Source organism: Scyliorhinus torazame, chromosome 7 (genome assembly GCF_047496885.1).
Source record: "Scyliorhinus torazame isolate Kashiwa2021f chromosome 7, sScyTor2.1, whole genome shotgun sequence".
Classification (NCBI taxonomy): domain Eukaryota; kingdom Metazoa; phylum Chordata; class Chondrichthyes; order Carcharhiniformes; family Scyliorhinidae; genus Scyliorhinus; species Scyliorhinus torazame.
Window position 1 is genome coordinate 128,250,780 of NC_092713.1, and position 18,465 is coordinate 128,269,244.

Sequence of the window (18,465 nt, forward strand, 5' to 3'; positions counted from 1 at the left end):
CTTGGCCATACAATTGGACAGGGTCGAATGGTCACACGGGATGTGAAACCAACAGTTATTCAGGAGTTTCCGATACCCTTAAGATGAAGGGAAATAATGTGATTTCCTGGCATGAGTGGATTTGATCGAACATTTGTGCAAATGTTTTGTCGCGTGATTGCTCCACTGATGGACTTGCTGAAGAAACGTCAACATTTTCAGTGGACAGCGGACTTTCAACAGGCATTTGACAGTCTGACAGCTGTGATAACCAATGCTCCTGTGTTGGAGAATTGCAAGGGATTCTGTGATCAGATTGAACTAAAGTATCTGAGTTGAAAGAGAAGTGCCGAGGCGTAGAGAAATGGACGGATCGTGCAATGAACTTCTTGTTCAAAGAGACTGTCAATCGAGAAGGATTTCAGTTGAAGGAAGAAGAACAAAAATGGACTATATTATTGTACCTGTTTGCGTGTGTTTTTTTTTAAACAAAATGTATATTTACTGTGTGCATTTCTTAAAGGATAGAGAAAAGGTGAAAAATGAACCATCTTGAAGTTGATAGTTTATTCTTTTTTTCTTGGGGTGAGGTGTCATATGAGAGTACCTTTAAGAAATGGGTGTTTATAAATAGGTGTGTATATAAGTATCTGTAGTGAGAGTACCTTTAAGAAATGGGTATTTACTACTGCAGTGATGTCAGAGAGTGGGTGGAGCTGGGCTGTCTGTCAGCGTTTTACTTTCGTTTTAGGCTGTTTGCTGCAGGGTGTGTTTTAGTTTCATTTTCAGTGTTGGAACTGAAGCCAGACCAGACTGGTGTACTGCTGTTCTCTCTGCCATCAAAAGACTATCTCTTGATCATTTGGTGAATTCAGAATTATAAATGTTCTCAGTAGTGAATGTAAACCTAATGTGCTTCTGTTGAAAGGTGTTTCTCCTGTCTTCTGGATGTTGTTTGGGAAGTTATTAAGGATTACTTCGTGTTGTATTCTTTGGGGGTTGTATTTGAATTGATGGTTGCTATGATGTTCGCTGTAAGTTTCAAAAAGGTTAACTTGAGTTCATAGAATAAACATTGTTTTGCTTTAAAAATTACTTTTCCATTTCTGCTGTACCACACCTGTAGAGTGGGCCGTGTCCTCCCCATACCACAATCTATTAAAAGTTGTGGGGCAGGTGAACTCCATGATACACTTTGGGGTTTTTCTAAACCGTGGCCCATGACAACCTGGTACATACATCTTGGCCAGAAATGATCAGCTTCTACAAACTAGCAATATAGGCATTTTCTATTTTTGTCACCTTCCTGTCATATTTTTTATGTTATGAAAAAAGGAACTCGAAAAGATTTTTTTGGACCAAGTGTCAAGTTTTCGTCAGTGATAATGAATGAAAATTCATTTGACATTCGGAATATTCAAGCATGTACTGATTTAAAAATGTTAATAAATACATTTGATATTTTGTTTCCTCTAGGGGTGCCAACATAATTACTATGAAGATGCAAAAGCATATGGGTTCAGGAACAAACTTATCATTGTTTCTGCAGAAACAGCAGGAAATGGATTGTACAACTTTATTGTTCCCCTCAGAGCTTACTACAGACCAAAGAAAGAGTTAAATCCCATTATATTACTCCTGGACAATCAGTAAGTACTATATATTTGCTTTCTCATTCTTTACTGGATTGCAAAAAATCAGTCATTTCAAACTCAATCAGAATAATCATCTCTGCTTCAAAAAAAAGATTTCTTCATGTATCAGTAAAATATAATCGACCTGCAATGTTGTGAAAAGAAATGTGACATTTTTCACATTACGTAAGTTATCCAAATTGTCAGGTAGTAAGGAAAGACATGCTGTGGCAGCAACAACAACTTCCATTTATATTGCTTCCTCAACACAATAAAAGACCCCAAGGTACATCACAGGAACGTTATCAAACAAAATTTGAAAGGTCGCGTAAGGAGATACTAGGACAGATTATCAAAACTTGGTCAAATTGGTGGTATTCATGAGTGTCTATAGGAAGAGAGTTGGAGAGGCAAAGTGGTTTAGGAAAGGAATTACAGAACTTAGGGCCAAACAGCTGAAGGTACGGGCATCAATATTAGACCAATTAAAATCAGAGATGCAAAAGAGGCCAAAATTGGAGGAGCACAGGGATCTTTATGGCTGGAAGGGGAAATGCAGAAGGGGCGAGATCATGGAGGGATTTGAAAACCATGAAGGTTATTTTAAAGTGATGGTGTTACAAAGAACAAAGAACAAAGAAAAGTACAGCACAGTAACAGGCCCTTCGGCCCTCCAAGCCTGCGCCGACCATGCTGCCCGTCTAAACTAAAATCTTCTGCGCTTCCGGGGTCCGTATCCCTCTGTTCCCATCCTATTCATGTATTTGTCAAGATGCCCCTTAAACGTCACTATCGTCCCTGCTTCCACCACCTCCTCCGTAGCGAGTTCCAGGCACCCACTACCCTCTGTGTAAAATAACTTGCCGAGTACATCTCCTCTAAACCTTGCCCCTCGCACCTTAAACCTATGCCCCATAGTAATTGACCCCTCTACACTGAGAAAAAGCCTCTGACTATCCACTCTGACTATGCCCCTCATAATTTTGTAGACCTCTATCAGGTCGCCCCTCAACCTCCTTCGTTCCAATGAGAACAAACCAAGTTTATTCAACCTCTCCTCATCGCTAATGCCCTCCATACCAGGCAACATCCTGGTAAATCTCTTCTGCACCCTCTCTAAAGCCTCCACATCCTTCTGGTAGTGTGCCGACCAGAATTGAAGACTATACTCCAAGTGTGGCCTAACTAAGGTTCTATACAGCTGCAACAAGGCTTGCCAATTTTTATACTCCATGCCCCAGCCAGTGAAGGCAAGCATGCAGTATGCCTTCTTGACTACCTTCTCCACCTGTGTTGCCCCTTTCAATGACCTCTGGATCTGTACACCTAGATCTCTCTGACTGTCAATACTCTTGAGGGTTCGACCATTCACTGTATATTCCCTACCTGCATTAGACCTTCCAAAATGCATTACCTGCATGGTGTTGGTGGACTAGAACCCGACAATTTGCAATTTGTAAAAGAGTGAGGAAAGGTTAATGCCCCACAGGAGTGATAACACTGACCAATAGGTACCTTTATGTTAAAACAAACTTTAATTTAAACACAAAATTAACTGCATTAACAATAGAGAAATTGCTTTACAGTTAACTGTTACAATAGTTCTTAAGTGAAAGAAGAAAACCTGAACTTTCTTCCTAAACCTGGCACTATACTCTAATTAAGCAAACCAATACAGTTCATATACCAACCATGAATAAAGTTAACAAGCAGGTTTCTACTTGCTTTTCTCTGTTTTTTGGAGCGAGAACTTTTCAGGACCAAAACGTAAACGCCTCTGTTCAGATTGAAACCTGAGGAAAAATTATCTTTTCAGACCTGGCTCTTCTCCTTAATCATATCATCTCTACCCCAAAAATAAGGCATTCTTCTGACTCCTCCACAAGATGTCCCATGACCTGTTCATCCAGGACCAAACTCAATATCCCTCATAGATTTTCTACACCTCCAGTTGATCTTTAAACATAATCAATATTTCATTAGTTAGCTAGCTGTAACAAGTAAATGGTTCTCAAATCTTTTGGCAGAATACGTCACCTGCAAAATCAATGACTACCTCACTTTTACAATCTCTTAATTCCAGCTTTCGCCGACTGTATGCATCTTAACCCAGGATTTAATAAAATGTAAAATATAAAATATGACAATTTCTTACAACTGTCAGTTCAAGGCTGAAGGGTTCATGAGACGTGGTACAAGTTAGGATAAAGGCAGTAGAGTTTTGATGAGCTGATGTTTACAAAGGGTAAAAGAAGGAACACTAGCCTTAGAGTAGTCAGGTATAGAGAAAGGCATGGATCAAGGTTTCAGCAGCATTGTTCCATTATTTATTTGTGCATAAATGTTGCTTGTATTTAAAAAAAATATTTCATGGGATATTACCTACAAAAATACAATACTGCAGATGCTGGAATTCTGAAATAAAACCAGGAAATGCTGGAAATACTCGGCAGATCAGGAGGTATCTGTGAAGAGAAATTAATTAAAATTTCATTCTGATGACATTCAGTTCATATGCTGGCTTACCTGCTGAATATTTCCAGAATTTGTTGTTTCAATTTTTGTCCATCCCTAATTAGCCTTGAGAAGTTGGTGGGGAGACACTTTCTGATTCACTGCAGTTGTGTGGTGTAGGTACAGCTACAGTGCTGTTGGGAAGGGAGTTTCAGGATTTTGACAAAGTTACAGTGAAGGTACAACAAGATTGTTTCTTGGCAGCGTGCAAGTAACTTGGGGGACTTGCAGGCGCTGTTTCCATGCACCTACTGCCCTTTTTCTTTGAGGTGGCAGAGGGTAGAACATAGAACTGTACAGCACAGTACAGGTCCTTCGGTCCACGATGTTGTGCCGAACTAGTCTGAAACTAAGATCAAATCAACCTACTCCCAATCATTCTAGTGCACTCCATATGCCTATCCAATAACCGCTTGAAAATTCCTAAAGTGTCCGACTCCACTAACATAGCTGGGAGTGCATTCCACGCCCCAACCACTTTCTGAGTAAAGAACCTACCTCTGCCATCCCTCCTATATCTTCCATCATGAACCTTACAGTTATGCCCCCTTGTAACAGCTACATCCACCCGAGGACAAAGTCGCTGAACGTCCACTCTATCTATCCCTCTCATCATCTTATACACCTCAATTAAGTCACCTCTCATCCTCCTTCGCTCCAATGAGAAAAGCCCTAGCTCCCTCAACCTTTCCTCATAAGACCTTCCCTCCAATCCAGGCAGCATTCTGGTAAATCTCCTTTGCACCCTTTCCAATGCTTCCACATCCTTCCTATAATGTGGTGACCAGAACTGCACACAATACTCCAAATGTGGTCTAACCAACGTCTTGTACAGTTGCAGCATAACCTCACGTCTCTTAAACTCAATCCCCCTGTTACTAAATGCTAACACACTATAGGCTTTCTTCACGGCTCTATCCACTTGGGTGGCAACTTTCAGAGATCTATGGACATGAACTCTGAGATCTCTCTGCTCCTCCACATTCTTCAGAACCCTGCCGTTAACCCAGTAATCCGCATTCAAATTTGTCCCACCAAAATGAATCACAAAAGCACTTATCAGGGTTAAACACCATCTGCCACTTTTCAGCCCAACTCTGCACCCTATCAATGTCTCTTTGCAGCCTACAACAGCCCTCCACATTATCCACTACTCCACCAATCTTCGTGTCATCAGCAAATTTATTAACCCAACCTTCAACTCCATCATCCAAGTCATTGATAAAAATCACAAATAGCAGAGGACCCAGCACTGATCCCTGTGGTACACCACTGGTGACTGGGCTCCAGGATGAAAATTTATCATCTACCACTATCCTCTGTCTTCTATGTGATAGCCAGTTACTGATCCAATTGGCCAAATTTCCCTCTATGCCATGCCTCCTTACTTTCTGCATGAACCGACCATGGGGCACCTTATCAAATGCCTTACTAAAATCCATGTATACGACATCAACTGCTCACCTATGTACTTAGTTACCTCCTCAAAGAATACAATCAAACTTGTGAGGCAAGACTTACCCCTCACAAATCCGTGCTGACTATCCTGGATTAAGCTGTATCTTTCCAAATGATCATAAATCCTATCCCTCAGGACCCTTTCCAATAATTTACCTATGACCGAAGTGAGACTAACCGACCTATAATGCCCAGGGTTATACCTATTCCCTTTCTTGAACAAGGGGACAACATTTGCCACTCTCCAGACTTCTGGCACTATTCCTGTAGACAGTGAGGACATAAAGATCAAAGCCAAAGGCTCTGCAATCTTATCCCTCGCCTCCCAAAGAATCCGAGGATATATCCCATCAGGCCCAGGGGACTTCTCTATCCTCAGGCTTCTCAAAATTTCTAACACATTTTCATTCCAAATATCTACCTCCTCCAGCCTACCAGCCTATATCGCACGATCCTCCTCAACAACATGGCCCCTCTCCATTGTGAACACTGAAGAAAAGTATTCATTTAGGGTCTCTCCTATATCTTCAGACTCCGTGCACACGTTTCCACCACTGTCCTTGACCGGCCCTAACTTCACCTTGGTCATTCTTTTATTCCTCACATATGTGTAAAAAGCCTTGGGGTTTTCCTTGATCCTAACCGCCAAGGACTTCTCATGCCCCCTCCTAGTTCTCCTAAGCCATTTCTTGAGCTCCTTCCTAGCTATCTTGTATCCCTCAAGTGCCCTAACTGAACCTTGTTTTCTCATCCTTACATAAGCCTCCTTCTTCCTCTTGACAAGACATTCAACCCCTTTTGTAAAGCATGGTTCCCTCACTCGACCATTTCCTCCATGCCTGACAGGGACATACATATCAAGGACACGCAGTATTTGCTCCTTGAACAAGCTCCACATCTCAATTGTGCCTATCCCTGACAGTTCCTGTTTCCATCTTACGCTCCCCAATTCTTGCCTAATCGCATCGTAATTACCCTTCCCCCAGTTATAAACCTTGCACTGCCGTATGTTCCTATCCCTCTCCATTGCAATAGTGAAAGTCACCGAATTGTGGTCACTATCTCCAAAGTGCTCTCCCGCAACCAAATCTAACATTTGACCCAGTTCATTACCCAGTACCAAATCCAATGTGGCCCCGCCTCTTGTTGGTCTATCCGCATATTGTGTGAGGAAGCCCTCCTGCACACACTGGATAAAAACAGCTCCATCCAAACTATTCGAATTATAGTGGTTCCAATCAATATTTGGAAAGTTAAAGTCACCCATGACAACTACACTGACTACCGCACCTATCCAAAATCTGCATTGCAATCTTTTCCTCCACATCTCTGTTACTATTTGGGGTCCTATAGAAAACTCCTAACAAAGTGACCACTCCTTTCCTATTTCTAACTTCAGCCCACGCTACCTCAGTAGACAGATCCTCCTCAAACTGCCTTTCTGCAGCCATTATACTATCCTTGATTAACAATGCTACTCCTCCACCGCTTTTACCACCTTCCCTAATCTTACTGAAACATCTAAACCCCGGAACCTCCAACAACAATTCCTGCCCCTGTTCAGTCCACGTCTCCGTAATGGTCACAACACCGTAGTCCCAGGTACCAATGGTCATGAGAATGTCGCTTTAAGAAATGTTGGGCCGCTCATGTTACTACAGTGATGTCAGAGTGTGGGTGGAGCTGCTTTTTAGTTTCACTTTGAGAAAAGCTTGGGTGTACCTGTGTCTTTTTGGTTTCGTTTTTCAGTGTGTTGCAGCTGACGTTAGACAAAGCAGCTGTACTGTTGAGCTCTCTGCCATGAAAGACTATCTCTGGCTCATTTGGTGAATTCAGAATTGAATGTAAACCTTGATGTGCTTCTATTTAAAGGTTTGTTAAGTCTTCTGGGTGTTAAAAGGACAGCTTACTTAGTGTTGTATTCTATGGGGGGTGTATTTGATTTACTGATTGCTAAGATGTTCACTGTTTGTTTTAGAAAGGTTAACTTGAGTTCATAGAATAAACATTGTTTAGCTGTTTTAAAAAATACTGGTCCATTTCTGAAGTACCAAATTTGTAGAGTGGGCCCTGTGCTCCCCATACCACAATCTATTAAAAGATGTGGGTCAGGTAAACTCCATGATACACTTTGGGGTTCTCTAAACCCTGGCCCATAACAATTGGGGGCTCGAGGGGGATAAAAGTCTATCTATTGGATTGGCTTAGTGAACTTAAGACAGTGAGGGGTGAGCATATTGTGGTTGCTTTTCAGGTGTGGTATTCTAGTCAGTAGGGAGTGTGTTGTGGACAATGGCTCTTTCAGAGGGTCTGAGGATTTTGGAGGTGGAGATGGTCACACGCAGTACCTTACGGACAGAGACTAAGAGCAGACTGTTCGATTTGGCAAAAACATTGCAGTTAATATTACCTGACAAAATGCGAAAAGATGAGGTAATTATGGCGGTGGGTGAATATTTAAAGTTGTCTGAGATACAGTTTGACTCATTGAAAATGGCAAAAATTCAGTTACAACTTCAACAAATGGAACATGAGAAAGAATTAAAGCAGCTTGAATACGAAAGAGAGGAAAAAGAGAGAGAAGAAAGGAGAAAAGAAAGAATAGCCCGAGCAGAACAAAAAGAAAGAGAAAGATCAGGGAAAAAGATAAAAAGAGAGAGTTTGAACTTCAGAAAATGGCGATGAAACATGACAGTCAGTTAAAATTGGCAGACATAAGGGGAAACGTACATCTGGATGATAGTGATGAGGATAGTGAGAAAGAGCGTCAAAGTCGAAGGCGTGGTTGGGATCTATTTAAATATGTACAAGCATTGCCACGGTTTGACGAGTAGGAAGTAGAAGCCTTTTTAGTTCATTTGAGAAGGTGGCTAAACAAATGAAATGGCCACAGGACATGTGGGTATTATTGATTCAAACAAAGCAGATAGGTAGGGCTAGTGAAGTGTTTGCATCACTACCGGAGAAGGTATCTGGGACGTATGAGGAGGTGAAAAAATCCATCTTGGGTGCATATGAACTAGTGCCTGAAGCTTACAGACAAAGGTTTAGAAATTTAAGGAAAGAATTTGGTCAAACATACATGGAGTTTGAAAGGATCAAACAGAGTAATTTTGATAGGTGGGTAAGGGCTTTCAAAATAGACCAAACGTATGAAGCTCTCAGAGAGATTTGACTTTTGGAGGAGTTTAAAAATTCAATTCCTGATGTAGTGAGAACTCATTTGGAAGAGCAGAGGGTTAAAACTGCGAGATTAGCAGCAGAAATGGCAGATGATTATGAATTAGTTCATAAATCAAAGCTTGGTTTCTGACATCAGTTTCAGCCTGTGAGGGATAGAAACTGGGGACATGAGAAATTCTCAAGTGGTAAAGATAAAGGTGATCTGATGGGAGATAATAAGGAGAGTGTACCTCAGATTAAAAAAGAAATCCAGGAGGGTGGAAAAGAAATGAAAATTTTCAAATGTTTTCACTGTAATAAACTAGGCCATGTAAAGTCACAGTGTTGGTGGTTGAAGAAAAGCACTGGGAAGGCTGATGTGGTAAAACAGGATAAGACAGTGGGGTTTGTTAAAGTGGGAAAGGAAAGCCCAAGTGAAGTGAAGGAGGTGCAAAAGATTGTACAGCCTGATCAAGAGGTGATTGATAAGAAAGTTCCAGACGTCTTTAAAGAATTTACTTGTGTGGGTAAAGTTTACTCATGTGTATCAGGAGGAACAGGTAAAGAAGTCACAATTTTGAGAGATACGGGAGCTAGTCAATCTTTAATGGTAAGAGATGAGGAGTTATGTAGTTTGGGAAGAATGTTGCCAGAAAAAGTGGTAATATGTGGAATTCACGGTAGGAGGAGTATCGTTCCATTATATAAGGTAAAGTTGGAAAGTCCAGTGAAGAGTGGTGAAGTGGTTTGCTCAGATGGTTGAAAAAGAACAAGAACAGGTGAGGATGAGGTGGATATTTTTAGTTCAGGAAAATTGGCGGAGTTACAACTGTAGCCATCTGGGATGGCCACTTACAACTAGGTACAGAGAAACTCGCAAAGCCTAGCGGGTAAAATGGACAAGTCAAGACTCAGGCAGGCACAGAGCCTGAAATGCATATTGGCAAACAAGAAGTCCAGACGGTATCGAAACTCCGACCAAGTTGCATTTTAATGGGGCTGATTAGCATTTGATGGCCCATCTTCACCAAAACAAAGGACTGGTACTCGAGCGACTGATACAGTCCCAGACATTTTGGCGCCACTCCCTGTTCAAGGGAAGCGTAAACAACGGGGTCAGTGACGGCTTGGGACACGCCCAGCCATCCAGATTCCCGCCGACTTATTGGTTAGGAATCGAACAGAATGATCAGGGATCACCCAATTAGTGGGGTCCAAACTGAAGGACCGCCCAAAAGAGCCCGAAAACACCCACATGTTCGTCCTCTCTTGGACCTGGTACCCCGGTCACGGCCATCTCCAATTGTAGCAACACCAGAAGCAAGTCCAAGTTCAACGCTCGCTACCAGACGGATGAGCCTAGCTGAGCAGCAGTTACTCCTTCGAACCCGATAGACCCGGAATCGAACAGCGGCCACTGTTTCTCTGACCTAAACCGGGCGTCCGAAGTTAAGTACAGGTTGTCTTAGTCAATAGGTGTAGTTAACTAGTAATGTTTATGTTGCATGACTAATTGTGTGTAAATAAATTACCCTTGACCTTGAACTAACTAACTAGTTTTTGGCTCTTTGATCGATAGCCGGTTAAAATTTGTGGTGGTATCATTCGATACCTGGTGACTCTAAGCATTAGAATACAGATAACATAAAAAGACGGGCAAACTCACTGATTGCTATAATTGGGACAGAGCCACAGAAAGGACAGAGTAAAAGAGTAAAAGAAGAAAGCCCAACAGTTATTGGCGACTCTGGTGAGATTTGACCTAGACGTGACCGTGTCACTCCGAGAGAACCCACAAAAATGTTTGAATTAGAATCCAAATTTGGCAAAGTAAAAGAAACCACAAGTGAAACCAGTGTCGATCAAACCTCCAGAATTCGGAAGTGAGTAATTTGCATGCGTACTAACAAAGGGATATAGGGTAAACTCGATAGATTTTGTTGCGTGAAACCTTCGGGAGTTGCGTAAACCGGAAAATAGCTTGAGCCGTACCCGTGTTTGCACCACCTTGGTTCCCCCTTGTTCCAAATTTCCGGTAGACAGAAGTAATTGTAGGGATGACCATGAAGGCAATGGAACGCCTTACGCATCCACAAGAGCCTGAGGTCGCAGCGACTAATAGATCAGATCAGTGTCCCAATGGGAAGAAGAGCTTAGGAGATACCTAAAGGGGAAAGGATGGCCCCTATGGTGGGAATTTTGCGCGAATGAAGAGACAGGTCCTGGCAGCATAGGACAGACTTGGTTGGACAGCCTGACCGAGATTCACAAGAAAAGTTGAAGCAAGGTTCGTAAGCTGATGGCAGTTGTATCCTGTCTGGCACAATGGCGAGGCACAGAGGAGGTCGTGAGGACGCTCCGTAAGCAGCTTGAGGAGAAGGAGAGAAGTAGAGAGGGAGATATTAGTGAAAGCGAGAGATTAAATATGCAGCTCCGGGAGCAGTTAGCGGCGAAGAACAAGGAAATAGATGATGTCAAGAGGGCACATCAATCCTATCTCGCCCACCTTAGCAGCTTCCAAATTCAGTATGATAAGGCCTACCAGGACACACAACATGCTGTAATGGTAAGAGAAGAAACAGAGAACCAGGTACAACAGTTAAGGAATCAGTGCAATGATTTGAAGGCAGCCCTCCGAGCACTCCACAGTTCCACCACGGAACAGAGGCAGAGTTCGGTGGATCATGCCAAGTGCTGGCAGCAAATTGCAAAGTTGCAATCCCTGCTATCTGTTCAAAATGGGTTTAGAGACACCTTTGGCCCACAGCTAGATCAGGAAGATCCGATTGGCAGGAACTCAGTGAAACGGCCCAACGATATGTAAGTGAGACCGAGAATCAAAATAGAGCCCCCCAGGTCCCGAAAAGAAAAGCACCCACACCACTGACTGCACAGGCAGCACCCAACCCAATGAACCCCATCACCACGCAGCGCAGGGGCACCACAGAAGACCAACCCGATTTTGTGTACACCATCCCATTAACCATCATCCAGTTAAGAGATGCCTGCAAGAAAATTGAGACTTTCCACCCCACATCAGACCCACACCACTTTTTTGAACTCGTAAAGCAACAGACCCTCATGTACGGTTTAGACGAGCAGGAAGAGGTAAAGCTCATGGTGATGAGCCTCGACCCATCAGTTAGTTCAGCCCTTCCCGACCCACAAAATGTAGGAGGAGGTAGCCTCCAAGAGATGAAAACAGCCAATTTAGACACCATTGGCTATAATAGAGGAGATCCGGCACAAGGACTCAACCGGTGCCGACAGAAAAAGGGAGAGCATCCAACAGCGTTCACTGGATGCCTTTGGATCCATTTTACTGCTGTATTTGGTGAGTTAGCCAGCACCCAGTTATCGGTAGACAATACGGCCAAATGGACCCATACGCTAGTGTCCCATGCCCCAGAGGCAGGACAGAAGGCCAGTTACGACCCCTCAGACCCAGGCCACAATGAAGTTTGGGTTCTGAAACGCTTATCGAGAGCTTGGGAACAGTCTGTGCATAGAAAGACAGAGCAGGAGAGAGTAGATGCCACAATGAATCCAATAAGGGCACACCAAGACCCCGCATAGGTCAATGAAGGCAGAGGTACAGCGCAGCACCCCAAGACACAGGAATGTTATAATTGTGGACACGAAGGACACTATGCTTGAGAATGCAATGCCCCCCCCCCCCCCGAAGCAGCAAAGGAATTAGCACCCAAACGCACCCCCCCCCAGAAACAATGCCAGAGCCATCCACAGTGTTAGCGCCCGACCAGATAATTCGGCCATGAATGGCACCGATTGACGGTGTTCGGGCTCCCCAACTTGGGTCTGCGATACCCTTTGGGATAAGTCCGGAAGACCGGTAATTTCAGGCACAGTCCGGGGACACCCCGTGGAGTTCCTTTGGGACACAGGAGGGTCCCGAACCACATTAAGCTCCTCCATCATGTACCAGAAAGAGATATGGCCCACTATGGACACCATTACCCTTAGTGGCTTTACAGGTCACCTCCAGCAGGGACACATCACAGCCCCTGTGGACGTGCAGATTGGCAATATTCAAACAAAACACTTGGTCATTTTAGTAGATTTATCTCAGGCAGCAGAACACATCCTAGGCATAGATTTCATGAGTACGCACAACCTTTCATTCGACCCAGTCAACCAATGTATATGGAAAATGGCTAGAGCAGCGCAAGCCCCCACCACGTTCACAGTAGGAGATTATGCCCATAGAATCAGCTCAGTAGATTACTGGTTTGATCCACAAACCATTACCACTGACAAAGCGGTTAGAGAGGTCTTGAAAAGACATGAAGCAGCATTTGCCCAGCACAAGCACGACTGCGGCAAAATCCCAGGTGTGGGTAACATTACAGGTCCCGAATCCTAAGCCCCAGAAACAGTACGGCTTCCCCCAGCAAGCCGAGGGAGAGATAGCCAAGGTAATCCAAAGTTTATTAAATCAAGGTGTGATTCGACCCATCGCATCAACGAATAATGCCCCAATTTGGCCAGTAAGGAAACCTGATGGTTCATGGTGACTGACCATCGACTACAGAGAATTGAACAAAGTGACCCCCCAGCAGTCCTCACCATTGCCATGAGCCCCAAAAACATGTTGAGACAGGGACTCCAGTCCAAATTTTTTACGGTACTGGACATCAGCAATGGCTTTTGGTCCATACCACTGGACAAAGCATGCCAGTATAAATTTGCGTTCACTTTCCAGGGACATCAGTACACATGGACGTGCCTTCCACAAGGCTGCCACAACTCCCCCTCCATCTTTCACAGACAATTGGCAAACGGCTTATCTAAATTTTCCCGCCCTGATTGGCTTGTTCAGTATGTGGACGACTTGCTCCTACAGATTGGCACCAAGGAAGAGCACATTTTGCTTCTTTCAGAATTATTAGAACTACTCACAACAATTGGATGCAAAATTAACCCCAAGAAAGTCCAAATCCTCCAGGAAAAAGGTCACATATTTAGGTACGGTCACCACGCATGGGAAGCGTGAGATAGAACACAAACGCATAGATTCCATTGTCAAAATGCCCTTGCCCCAAAACGTTACAGCACTCCGATCATTTTTAGGACTGGTTGGATATTGTAGAAATCACATAAACGGATTCGCCACTAAAGCAGCCCCACTTTCCGAGCTCCTAAAGAAACAGGCCCCATGGAAATGGCTTCCACAGCACACGGATGCTGTAGATGCATTGAAACGTGCCCTGCGCACAGCCCCCGCTCTGCAAGCCCCAGATCCACACACCCATATGCGATAGAGGTAGCGACCATCGACTGAACCCTTTCGGCCGTACTCCTGCAGGAAAGGCGCGATCATCTAGGACCCGTAGCCTATGCCTCGCGAGTCTTAGATCCAGTGGAACAGGGATTTTCAGCCTGCGAAAGGCACCTGTTAGCAGTTTTCTGGGCGGTATAGTACTTCTCGTACATAACTGGACTCAACCCAGTGACCATTTTGACTGAGCACACCCCGACACAGCTTTTAATGGACGGCAGACTAAAAGACGGCACAGTAAGCCAAATTTGAGCTGCCGATGGACCCTACTCCTACAAGGACGCGACATTACTGTAAAACGGACAAAAACGCACTCGTTTCTGGCCGATAATTTGCACTATGCAGGAACCCCACATGAGTGCGAGATCAGAGCCCCCAAGCACAGTACAGGCCCCTTTGTTCCCAAGTCAGCACCAAAGAAGACAGGTATCCGACCACAGACGACCCAGCCCACAGTCAAAGCACTGAGGATTTATGCAGATGGCTCCTTCACAGTCCTTGATGGAAAAAGGATAACAGGATGTGGTATTTATGTAGAGGTCGCGCTTTCGAAGAAATTGCTTTAAAGTTGCCTGGACACTTAGGTTCGCAGGCATCCCAGTTAGCAGCCATCGCTCACATTGTCCAGCACGCCGATTCGTTCCTGACCCCTGCAGACATATATTAGACAGTTTGTACGTCTGTAACAGCCTAACAGTTCCTACCCCTGTGGGAATCAAGAGGATTTATTTCCGCCGATGGAAAACCTCTACCCTCAGCCCCAGTGCTCAAACATATCCTTCAGACAGCGAAAGGCAGGAAATATGGCAGTCAAAGTAAGAAGTCACCATCGTTCCTCCCCACCCGGTAACGTGAAAGCTGACGCCCTAGCGAAGGCAGGCTCACGACATGGCCACTTTTGGCAATCCCCCGAGAGCGCCCCAGTACACGCAGTTCAGGTCTCGCAGACCAACATCCAAGACTTAGTCCAGGCACAGAAGGAAGACGAGGCATTAAAGGAAATTGTAAAAGGAAACTTTCCAGCTCCCTACGAAAAGTTTAAAAATTCCTTAACGATCCATGTGGGAATCCTTTTAAAAGACGGCATTTATTAGTCCCCACCCAGGACAGGAATGAGATAATTTGTAAGTTCCATGACGGACATGGATACCAAGGGATTGAATCCACCCTTGCCCACCTCAGACCCCTCTGCTGGTGGCCTGATTTGAAAGCCGACGTATCTCATTATGTTGAAAACTGCTTGATTTGTGCACAAAACAACCCAGATAGGTACGCGAACAAAGCCCAGCTACGACACACCCGCCCTGTAAATGGCCCGTGGACAAACCTTCAATTAGATTATATTGGTCGCCTCCCCCCCCCCTGCAGAAATAGATACAAGTATGTGTTGGTAGTAATCAACACATTTACGAAATGGGTCGAAGCTTTCCCCTCAAGGACAAATACAGCCAAGGCCACGGCAAAGATCTTAACCGAGCAAATTTTTACGAGATGGGGACTCCCCCATAGTATTGAGTCGGACCAAGATTCCCACTTTGCAGGCAGGGTTATGAAAAATGTTCTGACAATTTTTGGTATTAAGCAAAAGTTCCACATTGCCTATCACCCACAGTCCAGCGGCATTGTGGAACGCATGAATCGGACACTAAAGGTCACACTTAGAAAAATGGTGCAGCAGCACAACACGACATGGGACACAGTGCTTCCATTCGCACTGATGTTTATTTGGAACACGGTGTCGAGCTCAACAGGATATACCCCCATATCCTCATGACCGGACGGCCCATGAGGGGTACCGAATACTTATTCGGACTTGATTTGGCCAGCCCCGCAGTCACCGCCCTGCCCCATGAGAAAGCAGTCCAGCACATGGTAGAAAATATTAAAGCAGCACAGATCGCTGCAGCTGTTCGACTAGGCGCTAAATGAAAACAGAGTAAGGCCTGCTTTGATAAGACAGTCCACCCGACAGAGTATACAGTCGGACAGCAAGTAATGATCACCTTCTCCAACCCCAGCTCAGTCCTCTCCCCAAAATTTGCAGGACCCTATTCAATCTCGGACAAAGTAAGCCCCTCAGTTTATAAAATCACGTATCCGAATGGAAAATCAGGATGGTTCCATGTAAACCAGCTTAAGGTTTCTGGAACGCCGTGCAGCCACTCGAACCACCTCTCATTGACGATGGCAGAAATTGAGGACCCGCCCACTGACAACCCAATCCCCCCCTCCCCCAGCACCAGCAGCACATCCACAGACGCAATCTTGACCCCGCCCCCAGAATCAAATTTCACCCTGACGCTTGATTCGGCTACAGCGACAGCGACAGCACTACTGAAGCCCCTGAGAACACCGAACAATGGACACACAGACCAGGCCCCAGTCATTACAGCCCCAGAGACACCGGCCAGGATAAGTTCAGCCTCTTTGAGACGATTTATTTGCCCACACTGGAACCTGACCCACCACCCGATGATAGCGACAGCCCCCTTGCCCTGACCGCCCTACGGAACATGAAACACTGGCACCGTGATAATTCCTGTCGACTGACAATGAATGATGAAATGGACCCCACATCGGCACACGCCGCGTTAGCACACAAACTCCATGAACGAGTTTGGCACCCGGGAGACGGTGACAACTCCGAGTCTGACTCCCACCATGGTAACCCCATGGAAGCCCTTTTCGGAATGGAACCTTGAGGTGCCCAGATGATGAGAGTCAGGAACCGATTGAGATTTATGATGGAACCTGCCCGTTTTTTTGTTTAATTTGTTTTAAAATGTTGACGTCCTCTCTTGTACGATTTTGTGTGTCGGCCTCACGGACACTTTCTTGATACAGTCATAACTACTCTTCTGAAGCCACATGGCAGTTAAAGAAACAAGTTTGTTGGAGCCCATATATTTACAAATTCTTACCGCTCTTGGAAGGTCATTCAGGTAGTGGAGTAACGGCACTTATCCCCGCCCTGCCTGAGGACCCCCTATACATTTGGTCAGCCAAGCTCGGGTAGCAGAGTAATGGCACTGGTCACCGCCCTACCCGGGGATTCCACCCATTCTTGCCCTGCCGCAGATCATACGCACCACCCCATTCGGAGAATTGTTTTTTTCGAAACTCTTTTGCTGTTCTTTTTCTTTCCCGTGGTTTAAAGAATGCACTTTTCCACTACTTTTGCCCTTTCTGGCAACCCTTCAGTTGCTATCCGCCACATACTATTTACATGTCAGAATCACTTGGTTGGAAAAACGAGTTCGCAGAGGACGGAGAAATTGTCCGTCCACTCAGCCCATCAAACGCAGGCTGCGAGAGCGCTAGTACTGTGACAGAATTTATTTTTGTCTTGTCTCCACAAATTGTTGTTTTAAAAAAAAAAATGAGGGAGTCACATGTGGTGAAGATTATAATGGGAAATTGACGTTAAGGAGAAACAGACGGACAAACGAGATATTAAACAACAAGATTATAATAGGCACTATGCTTGTCCCCCTAGAAAGATACAAAGATACTCAACGATGAAGGAAAGCCTGAACAAGATGAAGACGACCCTGATGATGTACGTCATGATCGTCGCTGGAACAGTGCAGTTGCGCGCGTTACCTACCTCCACCTCCCTCACCACACAAGCCCCCAACACGACTAACCAACACAACAGCCCCAGCCCGGACACCAGACAACACATAGCCCCAGCCACCGATACCCCCACATGGTGTGAAAATCTTGTTCAGTGGTATTCCCTGTCCTACACAGTGGAAGCCTTACTGGTGATAGCCATATTGTGCAGTGTCATCCAGACAATTAGTTTGCGGAAATGGAGAAGGAGAGCCTCCCGCTCTCCAATATACAGCTTTAGAACCCCTTTCCTCGGACTCCAGCAAACCACACACTCTTCCTGAACCTTTCTCTTTAATAAATTCCGCGGTTGTTGTTCCGTTAATAAAGCTTATTTTTCTGTGTATGAATGTTAGTGATAAGAAGAAATATGATGCTGCTATTGGAATTTTGTATTGTAAGATAAGTTCTTTGATTGTTAAATAGCAGCATGAGTGTAGTCTAGTTAGAGACAGTTCGAGGATCCCCTTTTTTATTGAATGTTAAATGGCCCCGAAGGAATTTTTAGATATGTTTTATATTAGGGAAATTTAGGTAAATGTTTTTGACCTATAGGACAGAGTAGGGTAGAACCTGTCCTTGGTTGAGGGTACCCGGCATTTCAGAGAACAAAGACCCAGTATTGTGATCCTTCACACTTCGCGTTGAGGATCAAGAGGACGGAGTGCAGCCATCTGGGATGGCCACTTACAACTAGGCACAGGGAAACTCACAAAGCCCAGCGGGTAAAATGACTCAGGCAGGCTCAGAGCCTGAAATGAATATTGGCAAACAAGAAGTCCAGACGGTCTAGAAACTCTGACC

General features: G+C 44.7%; 1 protein-coding gene across 1 annotated transcript in view; it reads left to right on the plus strand.

The window, feature by feature from the left end:
- Positions 1-18,465, plus strand: part of kcnt2a (potassium channel, subfamily T, member 2a) — a 939,304-nt gene that overhangs the window by 431,984 nt on the left and 488,855 nt on the right. The window contains exon 22 of the mRNA XM_072512908.1: positions 1,456-1,628. Coding sequence (XP_072369009.1) covers positions 1,456-1,628 — 173 coding nt within the window. The remainder of the gene's footprint in view (positions 1-1,455; positions 1,629-18,465) is intronic.